The 26298-nt window shown below is 41.8% G+C and overlaps 1 protein-coding gene across 1 annotated transcript; it reads right to left on the reverse strand.

Moving 5' to 3' along the window:
* Positions 1 to 2990: 2990 nt before the first annotated feature.
* On the reverse strand, positions 2991 to 25409 carry LOC121650699. Its single transcript, XM_042002354.1, has 7 exons — positions 24908 to 25409; positions 24397 to 24440; positions 21710 to 21806; positions 20529 to 20607; positions 20103 to 20270; positions 19907 to 20002; positions 2991 to 3459 (listed from the first exon to the last, which is right to left on the reverse strand). Exons 3-7 carry the CDS (start codon positions 21715 to 21717, stop codon positions 3142 to 3144), a joined length of 669 nt encoding a protein of 222 aa, XP_041858288.1. The 5' UTR covers positions 21718 to 21806; positions 24397 to 24440; positions 24908 to 25409; the 3' UTR covers positions 2991 to 3141.
* Between the last annotated feature and the right edge of the window lie 889 nt (positions 25410 to 26298).

The following is a 26298-nucleotide window of genomic DNA, read 5'->3' on the forward strand; positions in this document are numbered from 1 at the left end:
AGGATCTTTGATGGGGCATGGGAATTTGCTCAACCAATCTACATGTGCCTTGTGGACTTGGAGAAGGTGTTCGACCATGTCCCCCGGGGACTACTGTGGGGGGTACTCTGGTAGTATGGAGTGCCTGACCCGCTTGTTCGAGCTGTCCGGTCCCTGTATGACCGGTGTCAGAGCTTGGTCCGCATTGTCGGCAGTAAATCAGAACGGTTTCCATTGCAGGTTGGACTCTGCCAAGGCTGCCCTTTGTCACCAATTCTGTTCATAACTTTTATGGACAAAATTTCTAGGCGCAGCCGAGGTGTCGAGGAAATTCGGTGGCCTCAGGATTGGGTCTATGCTCTTTGCGGATGACGTGGTTTTGTTGGCTTCATCGGGCCGTGATCTTCCGCTCTTACTGGAGCGATTCGCAGCCAAGTGTGAAGCGGGTCTTGTTCACGAGTGAGGGAAGGATGGAGCGGGAGATCGACAGACGGATTGGTGCGGCGTCTGCAGTTATGCAGACTCTGCATCGGTCTGTCGTGGTGAAGAAGGAGCTGAGCCAAAAGGCAAAGCTCTTGATTTACCAGTCGATCTACATTCCTACCCTCACCTATGGCCACAAGCTGTGGGAAGTGACCGAAAGAACAAGATCGCATGAATACAAGTGGCCAAAATTAGTTTTCTCTGCAGGGTGGCCGGGCTCTCCCTTAGAGATAGGGTGAGAAGCTCTGTGATTCAGGAGGGGCTCAGAGTAGAGCCGCTGCTCCTCTACATCAAGAGGAGACAGATGAGGTGGCTCGGGCATCTGGTTAGGATGCCTCCTGGACGCCTCCCTGGTGAGGCGTTCCGGGCACATCCCACCAGAAAGAGGCCCCGAGGAAGATCCTGGACACGCTGGATGAACTACATCTCTCGACTGGCCTGGGAACGCCTCGGGATCCCTCCGGATGAGCTAGTGAATGTGGCCGGGGAGAGGGAAGTCTGGGTTTCCCTGTTTAGGCTGCTGCCCCCGCAACCTGACTCCGGATAAGCAGCAGAAAATGGATGGATGGATGGATGGATGGATGGAAATTCCCAAAGGTGGTGCTTTAACACCTCACTTCTTAATGACAAAACCTTCAACACAGAATTCAGAACCAAGATTTCAATATTTCTCAGTAAGACTCAGTTACAGATGCTTGGTTAGTATGGATAGGGACTAAAGGTTTTGTTCGTGACTTTACAATATCTTATACATCACACCTGAAAAAGACAAAGAACCTTAAGATAAAGGTATTGGAAGAGAAATGTATGGACCTAGAAACAGCGCTTAAGAATAGATATTCCAACTCAGTTAAAGAGAAGCTGCAGGTCACCAAACAGGAGCTAAATGACTTACTACGGTGACAAGCGGAATTTACTGTGCACAGAACTAGACTAAACTATTACTGTAATGCAGCAAACCCAGCAAGCTCATAGCTTTAAAACTAAAACAGTGCGAAACCAGGGCCACTGTAGATTCTGTGCTCTCTCCCACAAAAGTATTATAAAGATTTGAACACATCATGTGGTAGCTTTAACTCTGAGAGATGCAGCAATTTCCTACAAGGTTTAGACCTGCCCACTTTACAAGAACATGAACCAGCTGATTTAGATCGATCAGTGTCCTTACAAGAGTTAAAAATTGCACTGAAGAGTATGTCAAGTGGTAAATCTCTGGGTCCTGATGGGATCCCACCTGAGGTGCTATTGCACTTTTCGGACATTCTTGGGCCAATACTTCTTAATGCAACTCAAACGGCTACAGAGAAAAGTGCCTGCCATCACCTTAGTAATATAGCTCTAATCACATTAATACAGAAGAAAGGTAAAAACCCACAAGAATGCATTTATTATAGACCCATATCCCTGATAAATGCAGACATGAAGTTATACTCCAAAATGCTAGCAATTCGTCTGGAGAATCATATGCGCAAACTCTGACCAGACGGGTTTTATGAGCGGTCGCCAGGCAGCAGATAACCTGCGCCGTTTAATGCATATAATAGAAGATTCCAAGCAATTTCATAAGCCATGTGCTATTCTGTCTCTTAATGCAGAAAAAAGATTTCAACAGGCTTGAATGGCAATATTTATGGGTTGTACTGAAGAGACTTCAGCTGGGCGAGGGGTTATTAGACTGGTCCAACTGTTATACGTTAACCCTTCCTCTGTGGTCAGCACCAACAGTTTAAACTCTGTCCCTTTCAAAATCTTTTGAGGCACAAGACAAGGTTGTGGGTTGTCCCTGAGTTTATTTATTCTTTCTCTTGAACCACTGACCCAATATTTGAGACAGAACCTGGTAATATCTCCCATTTGCATTGGGCAAAGCTCACATATTGGCCTTTCGGATGCTATTCTTACATACCTGACAGACATCAATAAATCCATTACCTCTCTCCTGACTGTGATTTAAGACTTTAATCAGCAGTCAGGATACAAAGTAAACTGGACAAAATCTGTGCTTATGCTGTTAAATGAGGCAGCTAAAAATATTACACACTGTTAACCCGATAAGTTCAGTTAACTCAAATTTTTTGTCGAAACAGATTACATAAAAATTTTTAAGTTAACACTAAATAAAAGGGCTAAGTTACAGAAACATTCTTAATTAAGTAACTTTTACCTAGTGATTTTGAGTAAAACGGACTTGATTTTTTAGGTTACAGATACAGTCTTGATTAAGTACTTTTATGCCACGTGTTCGCTCAAATGTGACACTTTTTCTAGGGTTTTTCTAGGGTTAATAACATAAATGGTAAACTCTTCTTGAATAAATCAGAAATGATTATTCAGTATTTTTGTTAACACATTGCAGATATAAAGTGACACCCCAATCAGTGAAAAAAAAAACAAATCATGTTAAAATTTGAGGGGGAAATCAAAGGCAACACAATATTTACTTTATAAAAATGTAAATATAAAAACACATGGCTAGTCCAGTGTAAACAGTTATATAAAGTTTTCACCTTTTACATGGCCATAAAGTGCCCTAGACTGCATCAAACATTAAGAACTGTAAATGTAACTTTGTTAAAAACAGAAAAAACAACCTGATACCTACTTTCAAAAAAAGCTGTTTGATGCCCCATATTATGCCAGACAAATGTTAAATCTTTGAGGGGCAACTTCACATAGAGATTAATCCTCTGCTAAAAGCTCATTTTTAAGACTTAACACTTTTGGTTTCAGCTTCCCATCCTCCAGACCCATCAAGACTTTTTGAGTAAAGTCAAACGTGTTGGCCAGTGTTTTTGGGTAACTCAGATGCAAGGCGTAAATTAGTCCAAATAACACGGCAAAAGCATCAGCCAGAGTGGGAAGATCAATGATCATGTTACTCTCAAGTACAAGTGCAACCTTCTCTGGGCTGAAGAGCGTGGCATCTGTTGAGCTGGCACCAACTAAAACAAGACCAAGAGGTATGTCTTCAATATATGGTTCATCAGACTGCCCCGCCTTGAGAAAAAAAAACAAAAGACATTTTTAAAAACCTATTCTAAATCTTGAACTTATAAATTTACATTAAATGTGGCATTGCTTTCTTTTGACAAGGCTGAACATCCCACTATTCAATTTTGTTCCAATGCCTTGTGTACGGTGTACATTTTAGGACATCCTCGTAGTCAGAGTCAGGTGTCAGGACAAAAGTCATCAGGTATCAGGAAAAAGTTGTCAGGTGTCAGTGTCAGAGTTGGGAAAAAAGTCGTCAGAAAAAGAGTTGTCAGAGTCGAAGTGTGTCCCAAACCGCGCACTTCTATACTTCGAACACTACATTTAAGTGCTTAGTGCGCTGACACAGAAATTTCAGTCATCTTGCTGACTTAGCGGAAGAGAAGGGACTTTCAACCAGTTTTTCAGAGCTGAATAATGGCAACTACCGACTCAGCTGAAGCGATGCAGGCGATGGCTGTTTTCTACTGTTGTAAGTATGAAGATATTTGATCATAATTCTAATATAAACTGCAGCATGCTTCTTATCTCTTCTATCCCTGATGACAGTTATGGATCTGATCGTTTGTTGGAGGCTGCAGTAGAGTTAGCAACGTAAATGTTAGCAGTTTTATAGCCGATTTCACGGATCTAGATGGGCTATAAGTGTTAAAAATGATTAATGCTGTAGGTTCCGTATGTTTATTCATGATGGTTGAACCTCCAGATGAAGCACTGCGGGTCTCTGGCGTAAACAAAATGGTCCTTGATCTGAAAACTGATTAGGAAACACTGCTGGTTAGAGAACCGGTGTTGTGCCCTAAAGTGAATGTCTGCCAAAAATTGATTATATGGCCGCAGGAGCGCGCGCTGCCTTTTAGCGGCGTTTCGCTCTGCTTTGCTTCTGTCTGCGTCTGTTGTCTGCGTCTGTTCCTCTCGATCGAATTTGGTCTCAGAATAATCGTTTTAACTTATCAATAGCTGATCATGGGCCCTCTAATTGTCAATAAAACAAAAAAAGTTTCTTAAAATGTCTACAGTTTGTTCAGGTGAGACGCATTTGACAGATGAATGGCCATCTACTTCCTTGCATCCACTCCAAAACCATTATTAAGGTGGAATTAGGCTTCAGAATAGTGTTTTTTACCTGCCAAAAATTGATCATGGACCTATAATAGTCTATAAAATGAAAAAAGTTGCTTGAAATGGCTACAGTTTGTTCAGGTGAGACACATTTGACAGATGAATGGCCATCTACTTCTTTGCATCCACTCCAAAACCCTTTTAAGGTGGAATTAGGTCTCAGAATAGTGTTTTTTGTCAATAAAACAAAAGAGTATCTTTGTAAATAAAATGTTATATTTGACATTGAAATGGTATTTCCTTATTAAAAATATAAATTTTCTTTCAATGTGTTTTTTTTAACAGCCTGTTTTTTCCTGTTAACTGCATCACATTACGGAGCTTTTCAAAGCTTTTCAAAATACAATAAAGTTTAAGGTGATCCCCAACAATAACCAATATTGTAATACATTTTGTTCTAACACTAAATTTATAAGCTCTTGGGTACTATATTGGGTTGGTTTTTCATCATAATTTGTTTATTAGGCCCGAGCACCGAAGGCGGTGCGAAGGCCTACTGTAATTGCTCTGTTTTTTCCGTATTCTTAGTATTTTTCTCCTCAAAAGTAAATCGCATTTTGGGGGAACTGAACATGCGCAAAAACGCGCCTAATTTTGCGTACCCCCCCAAAGGAATGCGTAAATTTAGGTATTTTGGGGTGCTCTTGACTGTTCAGGGAAAATTGAACGAGAGCGCCACCTATTTATGGTGCCCCGCCACTGCATGTCATCAACCTTTATGAAATTTGCTACACGTGTTCTAAACCCTTGGGCGAACAAAACACCCTCTTGGAGCAACAGCCAAAAACCAACAGGAAGTCGGCCATTTTGGATCAAAATAGCCATTTTGGCGTTTTACTGACATTTTCAAAATCTATCTCCTCCTAGAGATTTTATCGTACCGCTACCAAAATAGCTCAGGATGTTCAGAAGGCATGTGTCTTTAAAAGTCATTGAAAGTTTTCTAATAGGAGAAAGGGCGTAGAGGGGGCGGGGCCTCAAAGTTTGACGTCTCGCCATGATAAATGAAATTGATATAACTTCCACATTAAACAATATATCTGAACCAAAATGGCCATGTATGATGCCAGTCCCACCCTGAACACATCTACATGTAAGTATTTGGATTATGAATTGGCCACGCCCCCTGGCGACAGGAAGTCATGGTTTTTACTCGGAGACCCACTTATCTCACATTTTGGACACAACCAGGTCCAAACTGGGTCAGACAGCAGAAATCAAGTTGGTGATGATATCCAGTGAAAACTGTTGCTCTATGCTGTAGGGCGAGACCGTGGCGCCATGGCGAACTTCGATAAGACGCCATGACATCATAAATCACTATAAATCCCTCAATTCTGATCCAATCCCAATCAGACTTGCAGGGATTAATCAGGGTCTAGCCCTGAACAGATCCATATGACCAATTTCAGACTCGCCCTAAGCCCCGCCCACTTCCAACCGGAAGTGCTTTTTTTCTGACGCCGGGGTCCATCTCCTCAGGAATAAAACCTACACACTTGAAAGTGCTTCACAACAGGTCAAACCCTTTCATGATACCACAATAAAAATCTCAAGTTCCTTCGCCAAACGTAACCATGGCGAATAGTGGTCCGACGCCATCAAACAGGAAGTACTTGTGACTGACCCATTGTAAGGTTGATCTCCACCAAACTCGGCAGGAAGGAACGCAGTCAGGCCTGGAACTCAGCCACATTGACATATGCTGGAAAAATTGCAATATGGCTCTATAGCACCCCCTACAAATATTTAATTGATCATATCTGCCCACTACATTGAGCGATATGGCTGAAATCCGGTATATTGATAGAACTTGGAAGGATGTACAAAAAAGCCTCTTGGACCTATATGATAACTTCAACAGGAAGTCAGCCATTTTGAACAAAGTGTCATTTTTGCGGTCATCTTTGCATGTTTCTTTGCCTTGCATTTGAACGAACTCCTCCTACAGATTTTATCGTATTTTCCTCAAACTCAGTCTGAACACTCCAGAGGCATGTGTGGTCAAAAGTTATTGAAAATTTTCTAATAGGAGGTGGCGTTCAGCGGTGGCGCCTCATCAAGTTTTGATGTTTCGCCATCAAGCACGGAATCCATTATTTCTGAAATACAACACTCATTCTGTACCAAACTGCACATGTTTCACTTCAGTTCCATGCCGACCACATCTACATGTCAAGATGTTGTCATCTGGACATTGCTCAATGCTGCATGGCAAGACGGTGACGCCATGACAAGGTTGGAAAAGACGCTGTGACATCATTAATCACTATAAATCCCTCAATTTTCATCCAATCAATATGACACTTACAGTGATTAATCAGGGACTGCTCCTGAACAGATACCTGTAACTACTTCTGGTCTTGGCCTAAGCCCCGCCCACTTGAAACAGGAAGTGCCTTTTTCATATTTGGTAATATGACTCTATAGCGCCCCCTATAAATTTTTAATTTATCAGCTCAAACCACAGCTTTAAACAACATTGACAAAATGTGGGATACTTATATAACATGCCAGGACAAACAAAAAAGCCTCTTCATGTCCTGATGTTGTCAACGCCAAAACCCCACTCCCTGGGAACAGGAAGTCCCACAATTTTAAGCCTTTTATTATCTGTAAAACCAATTCAAACTCATTAATATCATCCTTCATGAACTCATGCTTGAAAATATAACTGACTTCTTACAGCATCATGATTAAAATGGCTTCCTGTGATGGTTAAATCATTCGCCATGAAACAGGAAGTGGCTCTAACCCTGCTGTCAGTTGACCAATTGAGCTGATATTTTCCTGTTCTCATTAAGAGTTCCTACCTGAACATGGGTTTACATGAAAACGAGTATAGCGCCACCTAGTGGCCACGTGGAATTTTCCTCATGATAAAATCATGCTCCAGTATGTGAGAATTCAACACAGTTTGTAAGAAACAAGGTCATGAATGCTTCAGATGTCATCACTGGACAGGCTGAGGTGCAAGCTGATCCTCTCATGAGGAAAATCACCTCTTGATGGAGATAAACTCTGGAAGAATGGGTTTATGGCTGTGGGAGCGAGTGCGTTCGAGCTGCAGGAGGGAGGTTGCCGGCTGATGAGGCGGTGCAATAGGCCGAAGCGGCGCCAGAGGTGCGAGGGCCTCCAACGCTGCTTGCAGCTTTAATTTTTATTATTTTTTTTTACCAAAAATGTGCTTTTGTGTAGTCCTACTTCATTTTAGGCAACGTGGTTTTCTTAGCTTGCCGCTCATCGGGTCAATATTTTTAATTGTCAATTAAGCTTTCGACTCCTAAACTATAGAACAACGAGACAATGTCATTTTAATGTCAGTGACATGGATGCGATACTACATAATCATATTTTGACTTATAAAGCCCACGGAACTTTCCCCCCGTGCCTTTCGCCTTCACAGAAGTCGAATTTTATCCGAAAAGGAAAGAACTTCAAGGTCCAAGGTAAGTTAATAGCCTACATATGCACAATCCTGATTGTGTTAAATGCTATAATTTTATATTATACTGGTATATGTGTGAAATTTCCAACTATTGTCTGCATATATGTGGACAAAAGGTATAGTTAATTGGTATGAACATGATAATATTAATCATTAATATGTAATTATTTAAAAACATTTTAAGGATGGCTAATTGGCTAGTCAGTCCTTAGCGAATATAACGATTTTTTTTTTTCTTCTTTCTTTTTTGGTTTGCTTTTCGTAATATCCTTATGTTCATGAATATTTCCAACAATGCAAACGTTTGTAGGTTTTGGTTAGTTAACGTGCCTAATTACAGAACTCTTTACATTCGCAGACACATGATTTTTTCCTCATGCAGTCATTTTACTTTTGACTTCAAAAGTAACTTGCTGTAGCTTTGATAAGGACTGGTAATAATAATAGTTTAGCTTTGTCACATATATTGAAGAAACAGTAATCTACAACCCAGTGCAAAATGATAGTTTACAAGCATTTTTGTTGAATGAATACAACTTTTAACATCACATGGTTCTTATACTAGCTATGCACAGGGATCATGTAAAATTATTTTACCTAAAATTACTTTCCTAACACTCTATTATTTCTTGAAGTCAGGAAGATATATTTATTGTGTTGTCAATATGAGCTGATATTCAACATACTATTTTTTTACAAGATGTACTGTGCAATCACTTTAACATTTTAAATTTTCACATACTTTCTCTTGTAAACATTGGACAATAGTGGGTGAAATAAGGGCTTGTTCTGTGGACTCATTTAAAGTAAATCTCAACACTTTATGAACTGTACATGTTCCATTCTTATAAAGTTTTAAGGGGCATTTTAAAGTACACATTTTGAAGTCAATAAATAAGTGTTGTTGCTTTTTTTTTTTTTTTTTCATCAAGAAGTCAAAATAATGGTGTTATTTATTGATGTTGCGTCCATAAAGATAACTGAATGTGTGCATGGGTTTACAAGTAATCAGAGAACATAAAATAACTCCTTAAAGACTTTTTTTGTCTCTCAGGTTTTCATGTTTTGTCTTGAATTTTTCATGAATTTTGAATTTATGATTTGAATGTATGTATAGACTAGTAGTTTTAAGTTTATTGTTTCATATTCATTTGATATACTGTACATCTAGAATTAGATCATTTTAAGTATTATACACACACGCATATATATATATATATATATATATATATATATATATATATATAGAGAGAGAGAGAGAGAGAGAGAGAGAGAGCTCAGGAAATGTATTGTAATATTGATTAATGCCTCTTATAATGTTTCATAAGAGAAATTATGGCTTTCTGTCATCTATCACAGATGGACAATTATTCTACATCCGCCACAGAGGCAAACCTAATTCTTCAAAAGCCAAGGTATTAGTTGGCCAAAAGGAAGCTAATGAAGTATTCGTGGATTTTCTTGCCAGCAGCTCTGGTGCACAGAGTGGACAAAAAAAGACAAGACAAGCAATCTCACAAAGGTTTTACTGGCCTGGAATGTTTCAAGACATAACTTTGTGGGTCAGTGTTCAGTTTTACATTTTTGTTTCTTATGTTAAATCAGTACAATGTTTACATCTGACAAAGTTAACTACAAAATACAAACTCCACATAAAAAATTATTTCTAAATCAGATGGAAATTTGATGCATTTTAAAATCTTCTGTAATTTAACGTTATGAATATTATTTTCTCTCCGGTGAGTCAGTGTGTGCCAGGCCAGGCCAGCACCGTCAGGATCAAACTAGGAGTACACACCAGTAAAGGTAAGAACTCTTTCCTCTTTTAGAATGACAGGAAATAGTTTACGTAAGTCACACCATCAACTTAAATATAAAATTATGAAATGACTTTGCTCCTCTTTTTTTTTTTTTTAAGGTAAGTCAGCCTTTTGAACTTCTTGCCATGGATCTGGTGGGAAAACTCAAAACTACGTCTGGTGGATATCAGTATATATGTGTACTCATTGATTACTTCACCAAGTGGCCACAAGCTTATCCCTTGAAAAGCAAAAGTGCTGAGGAGGTGACCCAGTGTCTTCTGAAGTTTGTTTATCAGTTTGAGGCCCCAAAACGGGTCCTCACTGATCAAGGGAAGGAGTTTGTGAACGAAGTAAGTATAACTGATCACAAGTCATACCCTACACTCACATTATAATGTTTTCAGACAATAAATGATAACTATTGTCTAACACTATACAATTTTGCTTTATCTATCAAAGTTTTAATAGCGATATTTATATTTAAATGTCATTATGATACAGATCAATAAAAAGGTGTGTGAAATGCTGGGTATTCAACAGAGTCTTTGTGCCCCGTACCACCCCCAGACAAATGGGTTGGTGGAAAAAATGAATGGCACCATACAGAGGTATCACTTCTCTTTTATTTAATTCTTTTTTTATTTTTAGTATTTTGAAGTTTCTTTATGTTCACCATTATTGTTACGTGTTTTTACATCCCATTTAAATTTTTTGGTTTTTTCCATTTAGAGCACTTTCTAAACTGGTCCAGAGCAAACCAGAGGAGTGGGACAAACATTTACACACAGTTTTATTTGGCCTCAGAACCAAGCGTCAGGTGACAAACAAATTATCCCCATATTTCATGATGTTTGGCAGAGAAGCCAGATATCCATCCGAAATCCCTGAGGAATACAGGGTGAGGCTCGGTCACAAACATATTAAAGCATTAACTTTATTTTAATAAGTACAATTATTAAAGACTTAAGTTTACCTCATATATATTTTAAAGGTTGACAACAGTGTGGAGGACAATTTGTCTATCGAGGAGGCCACAGAAAACATTTTGAAAAGGGATGAAGCCATTCAGGCTGTGTTGTCCTCCAAATATAAGAAAAAAAAAAAACACAGACCAAGCCACCGCTAATTAGCATGTAGGGATGAAAGTGTGGCGACTTAATGTAAGGAGCCAACAGCGAAAAGAAGGAAAGTTAGACCCAAACTATGTGGGGCCCTACACTACTGTAGGGATCATAGGATAAAGTGTGGATCTCCAAGATAGCCAAGTTGTGGTCACACCAAAAAATAAACATGGATCATCTAATGTGCTACACAGAGGACAAACCCAGGGTGCCTCGGAAATGCGATGAAGTTCCACCCGCCAGTCCTGTGTCCACTTTTCCACCCGCCAGTCCTGTGTCCACGGTTCCACCCACCAGTCCTGTGTCCACTGTTCCACCCACTAGTCCTGTGTCCACTGTTCCACCCACCGGTCCACCCGCCAGTCCTGTGTCCACTGTTCCACCCACTGGTCCTGTGTCCACTGTTCCACCCACTAGTCCTGTGTCCACGGTTCCACCCACCAGTCCTGTGTCCACTGTTCCACCCACCAGTCCTGTGTCCACGGTTCCACCCACCAGTCCTGTGTCCACTGTTCCACCCACCGGTCCTCAGTCCACTGTTCCACCCACCGGTCCACCCGCCAGTCCTGTGTCCACTGTTCCACCCACTAGTCCTGTGTCCACTGTTCCACCCGCCAGTCCTGTGTCCACTGTTCCACCCACTAGTCCTGTGTCCACGGTTCCACCCACCAGTCCTGTGTCCACTGTTCCACCCACTAGTCCTGTGTCCACTGTTCCACCCACCAGTCCTGTGTCCACGGTTCCACCCACCAGTCCTGTGTCCACTGTTCCACCCACCGGTCCACCCGCCAGTCCTGTGTCCACTGTTCCACCCACCAGTCCTGTGTCCACTGTTCCACCCACTAGTCCTGTTTCCACTGTTCCACCCGCCAGTCCTGTGTCCACTGTTCCACCCACTAGTCCTGTGTCCACTGTTCCACCCACTAGTCCTGTGTCCACTGTTCCACCCACCAGTCCTGTGTCCACGGTTCCACCCACCAGTCCTGTGTCCACTGTTCCACCCACCGGTCGACCCGCCAGTCCTGTGTCCACTGTTCCACCCACTAGTCCTGTGTCCACTGTTCCACCCACCAGTCCTGTGTCCACTGTTCCACCCACTAGTCCTGTGTCCACTGTTCCACCCACCAGTCCTGTGTCCACTGTTCCACCCACTAGTCCTGTGTCCACTGTTCCACCCACCAGTCCTGTGTCCACTGTTCCACCCACTAGTCCTGTGTCCACTGTTCCACCCACTAGTCCTGTGTCCACTGTTCCACCCACTAGTCCTGTGTCCACTGTTCCACCCGCCAGTCCTGTGTCCACTGTTCCACCCACTAGTCCTGTGTCCACTGTTCCACCCACTAGTCCTGTGTCCACTGTTCCACCCACCGGTCCACCCGCCAGTCCTGTGTCCACTGTTCCACCCACTAGTCCTGTTTCCACTGTTCCACCCGCCAGTCCTGTGTCCACTGTTCCACCCACTAGTCCTGTGTCCACTGTTCCACCCACTAGTCCTGTGTCCACTGTTCCACCCACCAGTCCTGTGTCCACGGTTCCACCCACCAGTCCTGTGTCCACTGTTCCACCCACCGGTTGACCCGCCAGTCCTGTGTCCACTGTTCCACCCACTAGTCCTGTGTCCACTGTTCCACCCACCAGTCCTGTGTCCACTGTTCCACCCACTAGTCCTGTGTCCACTGTTCCACCCACCAGTCCTGTGTCCACTGTTCCACCCACTAGTCCTGTGTCCACTGTTCCACCCACCAGTCCTGTGTCCACTGTTCCACCCACTAGTCCTGTGTCCACTGTTCCACCCACTAGTCCTGTGTCCACTGTTCCACCCGCCAGTCCTGTGTCCACTGTTCCACCCACTAGTCCTGTGTCCACTGTTCCACCCTCTAGTCCTGTGTCCACTGTTCCACCCACCAGTCCTGTGTCCATGGTTCCACCCACCAGTACTGTGTCCACTGTTCCACCCACCAGTCCTGTGTCCACTGTTCCACCCACCGGTCCACCCGCCAGTCCTGTGTCCAATGTTCCACCCACTAGTCCTGTGTCCACTGTTCCACCCACTAGTCCTGTGTCCACTGTTCCACCCGCCAGTCCTGTGTCCACTGTTCCACCCACTAGTCCTGTGTCCACTGTTCCACCCGCCAGTCCTGTGTCCACTGTTCCACCCACTAGTCCTGTGTCCACTGTTCCACCCGCCAGTCCTGTGTCCACTGTTCCACCCACTAGTCCTGTGTCCACGGTTCCACCCACCAGTCCTGTGTCCACTGTTCCACCCACTAGTCCTGTGTCCACTGTTCCACCCACCAGTCCTGTGTCCACGGTTCCACCCACCAGTCCTCTGTCCACTGTTCCACCCACCGGTCCACCCGCCAGTCCTGTGTCCACTGTTCCACCCACCAGTCCTGTGTCCACTGTTCCACCCACTAGTCCTGTGTCCACTGTTCCACCCACCAGTCCTGTGTCCACTGTTCCACCCACTAGTCCTGTTTCCACTGTTCCACCCGCCAGTCCTGTGTCCACTGTTCCACCCACTAGTCCTGTGTCCACTGTTCCACCCACTAGTCCTGTGTCCACTGTTCCACCCGCCAGTCCTGTGTCCACTGTTCCACCCACTAGTCCTGTGTCCACTGTTCCACCCACCAGTCCTGTGTCCACTGTTCAACCCACTAGTCCTATGTCCACTGTTCCACCCACCGGTCCACCCGCCAGTCCTGTGTCCACTGTTCCACCCACTAGTCCTGTGTCCACTGTTCCACCCACCAGTCCTGTGTCCACTGTTCCACCCACTAGTCCTGTTTCCACTGTTCCACCCCCCAGTCCTGTGTCCACTGTTCCACCCACTAGTCCTGTGTCCACTGTTCCACCCACTAGTCCTGTGTCCACTGTTCCACCCACCAGTCCTGTGTCCACGGTTCCACCCACCAGTCCTGTGTCCACTGTTCCACCCACCGGTCCACCCGCCAGTCCTGTGTCCACTGTTCCACCCACTAGTCCTGTGTCCACTGTTCCACCCGCCAGTCCTGTGTCCACTGTTCCACCCACTAGTCCTGTGTCCACTGTTCCACCCACTAGTCCTGTGTCCACTGTTCCACCCGCCAGTCCTGTGTCCACTGTTCCACCCACTAGTCCTGTGTCCACTGTTCCACCCACTAGTCCTGTGTCCACTGTTCCACCCACCGGTCCTGTGTCCACTGTTCCACCCACCGGTCCACCCGCCAGTCCTGTGTCCACTGTTCCACCCACTAGTCCTGTGTCCACTGTTCCACCCACTAGTCCTGTGTCCACTGTTCCACCCGCCAGTCCTGTGTCCACTGTTCCACCCACTAGTCCTGTGTCCACTGTTCCACCCGCCAGTCCTGTGTCCACTGTTCCACCCACTAGTCCTGTGTCCACTGTTCCACCCGCCAGTCCTGTGTCCACTGTTCCACCCACCAGTCCTGTGTCCACGGTTCCACCCACCAGTCCTGTGTCCACTGTTCCACCCACTAGTCCTGTGTCCACTGTTCCACCCACCAGTCCTGTGTCCACGGTTCCACCCACCAGTCCTCTGTCCACTGTTCCACCCACCGGTCCACCCGCCAGTCCTGTGTCCACTGTTCCACCCACCAGTCCTGTGTCCACTGTTCCACCCACCAGTCCTGTGTCCACTGTTCCACCCACTAGTCCTGTTTCCACTGTTCCACCCGCCAGTCCTGTGTCCACTGTTCCACCCACTAGTCCTGTGTCCACTGTTCCACCCACTAGTCCTGTGTCCACTGTTCCACCCACCAGTCCTGTGTCCACGGTTCCACCCACCAGTCCTGTGTCCACTGTTCCACCCACCGGTCCACCCGCCAGCCCTGTGTCCACTGTTCCACCCACTAGTCCTGTGTCCACTGTTCCACCCACCAGTCCTGTGTCCACTGTTCCACCCACTAGTCCTGTGTCCACGGTGACCTCCACCACCTCAGGACAGATCCCTTCAGTGGATCCGTCAGTTATCCAAAGTAAGTGTATCAAGATTAAATAAAACAACAATTGCAAGTTTTTTTTTTTGGGGGGGGGGGGGGGTTTGTGGAATTTTGGACCTTCACTCTCTTGTTAATAGCAGCGACCACATCCCCAACAAAATTATTTTACACACTTTTTTTCAAAATATTATCACAGATTGAATTGATCTGAAGATTGGTTCTCATCTGGGGAGTGTTTTAGCTGAAAGCAAGGACCAATGAAAGCCAGCATGAGTGTGCTGTTACTATAGGCAAACATCCTGGTTTAACATGTTAAAACATCTTTTTTTGTTTTTTAGAAATTATTCATGACAATCGGTGTCTAATGAATGGTTAACTCTGTTGAACACTAAAACATTAAAAGACCAAAACTGACTTATACAAAACAACTTGAGATATTGTGGATTAATTTTAAATATAGTTAGAGTCAAAGTAGATTTAAGAATATTAACTGAAAAAATAAAAACATGTTAACGCTGCATTACAGATGTGAAAGATGCATGGCAAAGGAAAAACACAGGCGTGCTTGTCTCCAAAATTGGGCCATACACATTATTCTTTGGTGACATTTTCAACACGGCTCCTCAAAAAGAACTAGAAAGTGAGGTAAGACGTCCAAATACATTGAGAACTTTAACATCATTTTGTAATTTGAACGTAAGTTTTTTTTTTTGTTGTTGTTTTTTTTTGTTTTTTCTGTTTGTTTTTTTTTTGTTTTTTTCATAACAGGTTATCAATGTATACCTGTCCCTGCTGGTGAAAAAATTCAATCACGGAAACACTGAAAGGGACTTTGTCATTGACTCCTTTGAAATGACAAACATATGGCAACAGAAGAAACCAAAGGTCAGGGTATGAGATTTTTTCCTCTCATTGAACGTTGTAGGACCTTAACAAATTTGAACACTGATATTTTCTTTATTTCTTATTACTCTTCAGATTGACCCATGGTTATACAAGTATGTCCTAGGGATAGTCAATGAAAGCCATCACTGGATGCTAGTGGTAAAAGTTAATGATTTTTTTGACTCAACTGTCATTCAAAATCCCTTTAAATTACATAGGTAGAACTATTTATGACATGAATTTAACATTAAATTTCGTTGTGTAATAAAATATACAGGTTATGATGCCAGCAGAGAAGAGGAGTCTTTTCTTGGACCCATTGGGTGAGAGCAAACTGAAAATAAAGCACTGCAGAGACATTTCCAGGTAAAACATGATTAGCATTTATATTAAAGGGGAGACCAAATAGGATATGTGAAGATGTTGTTCATTTCATCTTCTTTTCTAACCCTGTATTCAGATCGTTCATGAGACTCACGGGGTTAAATGCATCTAGATGGGCACGTGACACAATCAGTCACCCAATCCAACAAGATGCTACTTCATGTGGTGTCTATGCATTAAAGGTATGTATTCCTGATTTTTCATTTACAAAACCATGCCATTATGCTGGATAACATATGCTGCACTTATGCTGTGAGCAAGGCATGATGGGGCAGTACAAGGCTGGCTTCAGTGATGGAGCTTTGATCTTATTCCTTTTTAAATATTGTAAGTCATAAAACAAAACTAAAATTTGCTTGTAACCAATTTAAAAAATATGTAAAAGCAACCCTTTGATTAATTAATTTCAATTCAAATATATTTTGGTAATCCCAAAGGGAAATTAAATGTTTCTGTTACTCAAATTATACAGGTTTCTTATAAGATGCTGATGGCAGTGGTCATCCAATTTATATTCACAAGCATAAATTCATTGTTGTACTTTTGCTTTAACAGTTTGCTGAGTGCATCCTCAGTGGCTCTCATGTAGCATTTGACAACTCAGTAATAACTATAAATGCTATTAGAGAACAGATTGCTGTCTGCCTCCTGGAAAATACAGGTATCTTCATGAAATATCATATATATGTACTGTCCTTACACAGATGGTCCTGAAACTTGATATATTTTACTAAAACCACATCAGATAATCTAAAAAGATTTAATACACATTAATATTTATACACTTCTTTTTCTCTTTAATTTCTTTTTTGATGTTATGTAGATGACTTGACTGGCCTTTGCCATTTTTGTGGGCTCATGGATGGTGACACTCACTGGGTAACTGTTTTACATGTTTGTCAAGTACAGTAAAAACATTATAATTTTCAAGATTACATTAACATAAGATGTAAAAAACTTTAGGATAACAAACTGCTGTGATAGTTGTTTTCAGAAATTATTATTTTTAAAAGGTGGCTAATGGTTTGTTTTTTGTGTCTTTTTGTCTAACACAGATCGGCCCAAGATGGTGTCACCAGAACGGCCTGAAAAAGACATTCAAGGGGAAAAAGGGAAAGTTTGTCTGTGAAGCGTGTCAGTAAAAAAAACTGTTTTGTGTTAGTTTTTATTGGCTGTTTTGGACAGTGCACTTTTACCCGTTTTGTTAAAGGCACTGAGTTTTAGAATGCATAAAGAAGAGTAGTTCCGTTTGAATTTTGTATTTTTATTTTTACATTAAACAGTGTTGGTAAGTGTATATGTGTGGTTTCTGAAAAAAGACATTTAGTACAACAATAAATCTTCTATAAATACTTCAGTTTGTTATGCACTAAACAACAAACACCACAACAATAACACATAAATATACTCAGCATGCAAATGTCTGAAGTTTAAGTGTAGCACAATGAGGTAATATGACAGTAATTGTAAAGAAGGGCTTTTGGCAGGTAAAAAACACTATTCTGAAGCCTAATTCCACCTTAATAATGGTTTTGGAGTGGATGCAAGGAAGTAGATGGCCATTCATCTGTTAAATGTGTCTCACCTGAAGAAACTGTAGCTATTTTAAGAAACTTTTTTTGTTTTATTGACAATTAGAGGTCCATGACCAGCTATTGATAAGTTAAAACGATTATTCTGAGACCAAATTCCACTTTAAAAGAATAAGAGGTGTGTGTATGTTACTACTTGGCCAGTAATCTTCACGGTATAACTCTTGATTGATATTAAACCACTTTAATGTAGATTCTGCATTTTATTAACAAGAAATGTACTCTAATAAATAAAATAACTCATGAACATCAGTAAAAATTAAGCTTTGTAAATCAACACATCATATTCTTACTGGACTTTACATACTTTCAATAAAAAGCATGAGACAAACGCATGAAACCTAAACAGTGAAGCAGCAACATGCCTGGATATCGTTTCTGATTACAGCACGTCTTCATCTGCGGTGTTAATAAATCCGTTAAAGCTTTTGCAAAGTCCTACTTTGTTTAATTAGACATATTGTCACTTGCATTACTGCGTACTATGTCGGTTTTACATTGAGAGGAACAGACGCAGACAACAGACGCAGACAGAAGCAAAGCAGAGCGAAATGACGCTAACAGGCAGCGCGCGCTCCCGCGGCCATATAATCAATTTTTGGCAGACATTCACTTTAGGGCACAACACTGGTTCTCTAACCAGCAGTGTTTCCTAATCAATTTTCAGATCAAGGACCATTTTGTTTACGCCAGAGACCCGCAGTGCTTCATCTGGAGGTTCAACCATCATGAATAAACATACGGAACCTATAGCATTAATCATTTTTAACACTTATAGCCCATCTAGATCCGTGAAATCGGCTATAAAACTGCTAATATTTACGTTGCTAACTCTACTGCAGCCTCCAACAAACGATCAGATCCATAACTGTCATCAGGGATAGAAGAGATAAGAAGCATGCTGCAGTTTATATTAGAATTATGATCAAATATCTTCATACTTACAACAGTAGAAAACAGCCATCGCCTGCATCGCTTCAGCTGAGTCGGTAGTTGCCATTATTCAGCTTTGAAAAACTGGTTGAAAGTCCCTTCTCTTCCGCTAAGTCAGCAAGATGACTGAAATTTCTGTGTCAGCGCACTAAGCACTTAAATGTAGTGTTCGAAGTATAGAAGTGCGCGGTTTGGGACACACTTCGACTCTGACAACTTTTTTTCTGACGACTTTTTTTCTGACTCTGACACTGACACCTGACAACTTTTTCCTGATACCTGATGACTTTTGTCCTGACACCTGACTCTGACTACGAGGATGTCCTAAAATGTACACCGTACTTGTGATTTTATTTGATGTACACATGATACTGTTTGCAAAGACTAAAAAGCTATTACTGATTGCCCTTTCTAAATGTTTCATGCCAGACCATCACATCTTGAAATCTCATGTATTAAATGTTAAATAAAGATGCCACTATGATGATCCATATTATAAAGGCAATACTAAAGCATGCCCCCATTAAACCACCCTGCCTCAACTAAGTAGCCATGAGTTATCTACTGTGACCATGAAAAAGATTTTAAATCATTCCTCAAAGCAGATAAGGACTAGGATTTTAGCTCAGATTGAACTGTCAGACTGGGTTAAGTTTAAATGTAAATATGTTTGCACCCAACCATATGCAACAGTGCATTACATAGTAAATTGTACTTCTTTGTAAAGTACAGGTTTTAAAACTGAATACCGTGCAACTTACAAAGCATTTCTCTTAAACCCTTCCATCACTCAACCTTACCTTGTAGGACTCTTAACATACATACATGTCAGCTATATGGAACTGTTAGACCAGACATGTTTTGAGTGCAGTTAAAAGTTAGTTTCTTACTCCAGTCTATCTAATAGAACAAGATATTTAAAATATATATTCAAATCCTGCCGAGTAAACATAAAGGAGGTTTGGCTAGGGAGAGAAATACTTCGATGATTTTATCTCTGGGAAACTCTGATGACATAATGGTGGATGACATTTTACATTTCAAGCCTACGAGTAAGAGTGAAGAGTTAAAATAATTGTTTGAAGGGAAAGATGGTTAGGGTTCAAACATGTTTACCATAAAAGGTTCACAGGTGTTGCCAACTCATTTTTTCACAATGAATTCTGTAAATCTACATTTTGGAAATGTGGAAACCTTTCTACTACATCTTTGAGATGAGACTTACATTCCAAGTCTTTAGAAAGCTGGAGGCATCCTCACACAGGTAGGCAGGCAGAGCATGGAGGACAGCAGCATGTCTAATATTTACATCAACTTCCTCCTGCCATAAAATAACTGTTTCACTGTGGATGCTTAAACATGCATCAAGACCATATGTATAAACCGCAAATCTTTACAGATACAAAATGTTAATAACTGACCTGAAGGTCATAAACCCTGAAGAATTGATCCAAAACCCCGGACACTTTCCCTGTGCGAGCAGCTTTCTTTCGAAGTAAGGTCTGAAGACGGCGGACATGTTGGTCCAACACAGCATAGAAGTGGTTCTTGAGGTTGATGTTTGTAATTCTGTGAAACTCTGCTGAGATCGGCATGAACACAAAAGATTGTGGAGGTCAGAATTAATACATCTAGTGCAAAAAAACAACGCAGACATTGCTACACAAAATCTTTACTCAGGCAGACCGAGTAGATAACCTTCAGATTCTTTAATGACCCCAGTTCACATGATGCAAATCTAATCTTGACCACCATGGACACTAACGTACTGCAATTCACATTCTGAAATGTTATTTTGTATATATAAAAAAAAAAGACAAACAAATAAAGAAAAAGAAAATCCTCACCTGGGACTCCACTTGCAGGGCAGGCCAGCGTTCCAGGATCTGAGAAACAGGCAGGTCATCACTGATGATCTCCTTGCGTCTTAGGGCAAAGGTGGTCTGCATTAACTTTGTAATAAGAATATGATTTTTGTCACTCTTCTTGACTTCATCCACAATCTGCAGCCTCAGCTCCTCAAGGCCAGCAGCATCTTCCCCCCTTGGGAAATTGGGGAGGAAGTTCACCTCTGCCCTCTTAGGTCTTTTAATGTCAGTGTGTGGAGCTTGTTTGTCCGGATTGTTTCGGCTTCTCTTTCCAGAATTTACTGCTACCTCTTGAAATCCAGCCCTACTTAACTTGGCACGATAGTTCCCCATCTTAAATTTGAGACTAATTTTCCAGCCGTACCACCCTGTACTGGATCCTAGCTCTTTTAGGTAGGGATGATTTGTGACAAGTGCCTCTGCTACCATTGAAACTTCCCTATCATCTGGATATGCTTTGAAACTGTGCATTTTAGCTGCCAGGGTTTCAAGAATGTCATGCTTTTGTCCCCTAGATAACTTCAGAGGTTTTCCTGTTCTCTCATAAGCAATATTTCCCTCACCAAGTATGAGTTCTACTTCATAAGAGAAAGTAGGCATTGGGAAAACCTGAGGCCATCTCTCAATTCTTCCTGGAGTCATGGCATGGGGTAATACGATAGTGTCATCTGATGCTACAGAACTGGCATCACGCTCAGCCCGTATAAGTTTAATAACAGCTTTCTGTGGAAGTTCCTCTATGTCGACAAGGGAACAAAGCTGCCCATCAAAGTCTGGATCTTCATAAGATAAAATCAAGCTTAAATTTCTCTTTGATATGTTCTCATAATGTATCCACGGATTCAGGGCGCGAGGACAGAGTCAGCTTCCTCACAATGTCTGTGGAGGTATGGACATGAAGCAGAAAGGTTTGGGCTGCCTGAGAGAACACAGAACATAGAAAATGTATTGTTGAGTTTTTTGTTCATTTTTGTGAATATCAGTTCTCTCCAGATTGTTCCAACAGACATTTGTAAACAGTTTGAAAGTTCATTCATCCTTGAGTCTGAATGTATGTCTCCATTTCTAAATTGGTGTTAATCATCTGTAGTTCTGATCAAGATGAATCTCTTTTGTGTTAAAAACAGATGTCCATCAGTGGTTTATGCTGTGAGGCTTACTGTATCATTTAGTTCTGACAGCTCATGGACAGAACAGGTGTCTAATGATGTCAGCTCAAATGACCTTAGATGCTCACTGTACCAGCACTCGTAGTTTCTGCAAAAAAAGAAGACAGAGTTGTTCACAAGCAGCAAACTGCTCAATCCTGCTGAATTTAGAAGTCCCCCTGACTGGCCCACTGAAACAAACATTCCCTTTGCATACTCTGTACCATTTATGGAGACCTTTGATGTGCTGTAGATGCTTTGACTGTCTGTCTTGGTTCTGACGAGGTCTTTTGCCACTTGAGGCAGGGTTGCAACCTGTACAGATGTGACGCTTGAGGCTTGTGTGGGGGCTCTGAAAAACGATGGTGCATTGAGGTGATACACCATCATGTGCTGATGCCTGGTAGCCAGTGTTTTTAAAATGTTCTTAAAATTTTTTGTATCCTGAATCACCCTTTTGAAAAAACTATGTTTTCCCTCAAACCTCATGGTCCACAGGTTGGCTAGAGGACCAAAGCACTTAGTCAGCTGTGGGTAGTGTTCCACGTAATGGTGCTTAGGTCGAAGCTTGAAGTCTGGAAACACGCTTTAAGAGTTGCCTGTCATCACTTATTTTAGTTTGCATGTACTGGATAGATTCCTCTGTAAAACATGGAGACAACACTTGCTGCACAATTTCTTTCAGGTCCATCAATATGGCCCATACATCATCCCCTTCGGGGATTTTATTCCCATCATAAGTGGCAACAACCTCAGCAAGGTACAGTTTTCATGCCCATTTCCACCAATACTTAGTTTGGCAGCAAGATTTTTGGGGATTGGCTGTGGCTTATCAAGCCTGTCATAGTGCTGGTATGGAAATGAGTGAATTTTTGTGTTCAAATATTCAAGAGTGAAATACTTTAGTTGAATCATTTTGCCAATGGAAAGGGCCAACTCAACAGGTACAATTCCCTCCAACAGATCATGCAGTCTGTCAGGTGGGAAACCAGTGATGGGATGAAAATGTTCAAGTGTTGCTGAGAACACAATCACCTGTAACACCAACACAGCTCAGATGTTCTCCTTCCACTGCCTTTTGTACATGAAGATCATGGGAAACCCTTGTTCTCATGCTGAATTCTCCGTCAGTAACTTCAGTAGTCTGTATTTGGTCTGCAGTGCAGCAACAGAACCTGCACATGTTATGTCCTCGGAAACCTCATACAAACCCAGCAAGACCACGCGCAGCCAGATTATCAGCTGCCACACAAAACACAGCGCCCCTAACAGATTCACCAAGACCTTCAATGAAAATGCCTTCCTTTTCTAGCGTGCTCAAATATTTCAACAAAGGTGACAGAACACTGTCATAACCACACTTCTGCAGGTCAGACACTTTGCACAGTAGTGCAAGCTGTATGACATGTAGGCTGGACCTATACTGGCTGGTAGATTTGCAAGCAACCAGTATACTGCAAAAAGCTTGTGGATCTTTCTAGCAGTGCCTAAAGGGTTAGCTAACTCAATGTCATCCACATACAATATAAGAGACAACTTTAGCTCTCTTGCTGCAGACAAAAACACATTTTCTTTGAAATATGTCCCATCTTCATGAGACGTGCATGTTCCACATGGTGATGGCTTGACTTCTTTAACTTTGTCAAGAGGATCAGTATTTTTAAACAACGTCTGCAGCGTTTGTAATATTGGAACACACACTATGCTGCGCCCGCTGGAATCTACAGTATATTGCACTGGCATTACAACGGTGAGGATAGTGGCTTCTCACAAAGGTTTTTCTTCGTTTAGCAGTAGAAAGCTCAGCACCCTTTATGGTAGCTCTAACAAACACATTAGCCTTTGTGACTGCCTCCACTGACTCATTAAGCAAAACATCACTAATAGATTGATCATGCGCTCTTAGGACGCTGATAACCGTGTCTCTAACAAGAGGTTTTGAGAGTGAGAATATCTCAACTAAACTGTCAACTATGTCCTGTATAGCCAACTCTGAAACATGAAGAATGCATTTTCAAGAAGAAAGAAGCCAAGTTGTTCCTTAACTGACTTGCAGTCCTCCTGTGTCATAGGCAGAGTCAACAGGATCACATTCAGAAGTATTTAGCTCAGGAAAAGAGTGAGAAGGACCAGCTTCATCAGATTCAGGTTGACCCTGCAGTGGGGATCTGTCATTATCTGTAAAGACTATCTCGTTTCTAAAGACCGAGATCTCACCATCTGGATGGCTTCTGCTTCTGTGGGCATTGAATGAGGAATACACATTTGTTCGATAGTGACAGTTGTTGAATGGACAGTCCACCATCTCATGTTGTTTAGTATGTGTCCTTAAATGACCGAGAAGAGTTTTATCATTAAATGGCCGTTTAAATCCACACAGAGGACAAACGATGACATGGACTCCTCCTGATTTCCTTTATGTGTTACTGTTTGAGTATGTGTCCGTGTTAGGTGAATTTTTAAAGCATTTATTGACTGAAATGTGCAGACACAGTCATCATAGAGGCATGGCAACACACTGACAGATGAAATACTGCTATGATGTAAACGATAGTGATCAAGTACTTGTGTTCTTTTATCACAGACAGCATCACAAAGTTTGCACCTAAAAGACGTTTTTTATACTTATCCTGTGCTCAGCCCCTTCATTCACTGTGTGCACTAAATGTCTCAAATGTAAATGTTTAGCATCAACGTACCACACGGACATCTCTACACACCGGCCAGCTGCTTCAACGTCAACCTTGAAAAATGAAAGAGTTCATTTGTCAGAATATCTCAATTGGGTTCAGGTTTAAAGAAGGCTATACAATCTAGCATTTACCAAGAAAGTTAAACAAGTCACTTTTCCCTTTTATCAGTTCACCCTGACCATGTGAATTTGCACTGCACACGACTTGTTCCTGCCAAAGAGTGCACATATTTAAGTACGCCACCGCGTGCTGATGCAGGGTACTCTTACTGAATTTGACAAAACCTTCCAAATACATAGAAAACAATTAGCAGCTCAAACTTGGAATTAGAATAACTAGCTTCCCATTACTTGACTAACAAATTCATTTTGGCGTTCATTCATTTATTGATGCTGACCACTATCGCGCTGAAATGCCTTTCAAACGCGCGCATGCATTTTAAAAAAATTAATACTTATGGTACAACGAAACGACATAAAAACGGTTAAACGTAATGCATGATGAAGAGATTACTCACCAGATAAACGCTCCCAATCCAAAGACAGCGATTATGGCGGCAAAGGTCGTTAGCAAAGCAGGGACGGTTAGTAGTTCACGTTCGAAAGGATGCTGCATGCCTTAATACGTTTCCTCCCCAATTTAATTACCAGTGTAACTCCAGATTAAATAAAAAGACTGTCACAGCCTTTACATATATATATTTGCCTTATTTCGTCTAAAGGTACAAACTTATATCCACTAAAGATGCAGGAAAAACAAGCACGACGGAATTCTCCTCAAACTCAACTTGCTGTGGGAAAAAGAGGTGGAACCAGTACGTACGTGCGTGACATCTAATTTAATAACTGTCAATTTTTTTAAGCGTTATCTCTGAAATAAATCAAAATGGTTAAGTAATACAAACTTGAAAAAACAGAATTTGTTTAAAAGACTTATAAAATTAGTGGTGAAAAAACTTTTGAAGCTTATTTGAGTAGATGTAACTTGTTGTTTTTATTAAACTTTTACTGTTGGGTCTTACAGTGCAGTATGTAGCCCAGTTTCAACATCAAAAAATATTACATATTTAGGAATAGGTATTTCTGCATCCCTAAAGAGCATAGTGAAAGACAATTATGAGAAAACGTTTAAAGACATTGAAAAAGATCTCAACACTTGGTCAAGACTGCCTGCTTCTTTACAAACTCGAATATCTGTAATAGAAATGAATGTACTCCCACGCATTAATTTTTTAAGTATGATGATTCTGCTTCTTTCTCTGGCGTAAGACTGACAATATAGGCGGTGGCTGGCCCAGGCTCAGGGCCTGGCTTAATAAAAGCCCTCCAACGTCATGGTTGAATATGGAGAAGCATAGGACTTATCCAAGAAGGTTAGAGGACATTTTGTTCTCTGGTGTTAAAGAAAAAAGCTACAAGTCAAGTCTTGGGCCCATTATTTCCAACACAATTAGTAACTTCAGATCGGTAAAATAGAATTTGAAAAGGAATCTAAAGTGGTGCTGCAACTCCGCCTTGTGGCACAACCTAATATCTTAGTTGCAAACAAACCCCTGGAATATAAACCTTGGGCTTCTAAAGGTATATAAAGCCTAATACACACATAAAGATTATCGGGCTGTTTTTGTCCTGATTTTGTCTCTTCCTGTCCAAGGATGACAAATGCCCAATTATCTTGAGTCTTCCCTGTATAATCATCATCTGGTCTGAGGTTTCAAGCAGATTTGTCCCGATAATGGGCTCTGAAACGGGTCGTAGCCGAGAATCGGAAATATTAAACATGTTCAATATTTACGACCCGACACAACTCATGCATTGTGACTGCGTGGATGGTAAGGTGGTACGGAATGTAGCCAATCAGAGAGCGAGCTGGCTGGGGAACAAGGAAGTAAATAAAGTCTGTGTTCAC

The sequence above is a fragment of the Melanotaenia boesemani genome, chromosome 12 (assembly GCF_017639745.1).
Source record: "Melanotaenia boesemani isolate fMelBoe1 chromosome 12, fMelBoe1.pri, whole genome shotgun sequence".
Classification (NCBI taxonomy): Eukaryota; Metazoa; Chordata; class Actinopteri; order Atheriniformes; family Melanotaeniidae; genus Melanotaenia; species Melanotaenia boesemani.

Bases quoted from the DNA above. Each gene is read 5' to 3' on its own strand.
- LOC121650699 (XM_042002354.1), bottom strand. The intron at 20,271-20,528 runs GTGAGGATTTTC...GTGTTCATGCCG, and splicing joins CCCTGCAAGTGGAGTCCCAG to ATCTCAGCAGAGTTTCACAG. The intron at 3,460-19,906 runs GTAAGTCTCATC...TTTTTTCTCAAG, and splicing joins GCTTTCTAAAGACTTGGAAT to GCGGGGCAGTCTGATGAACC.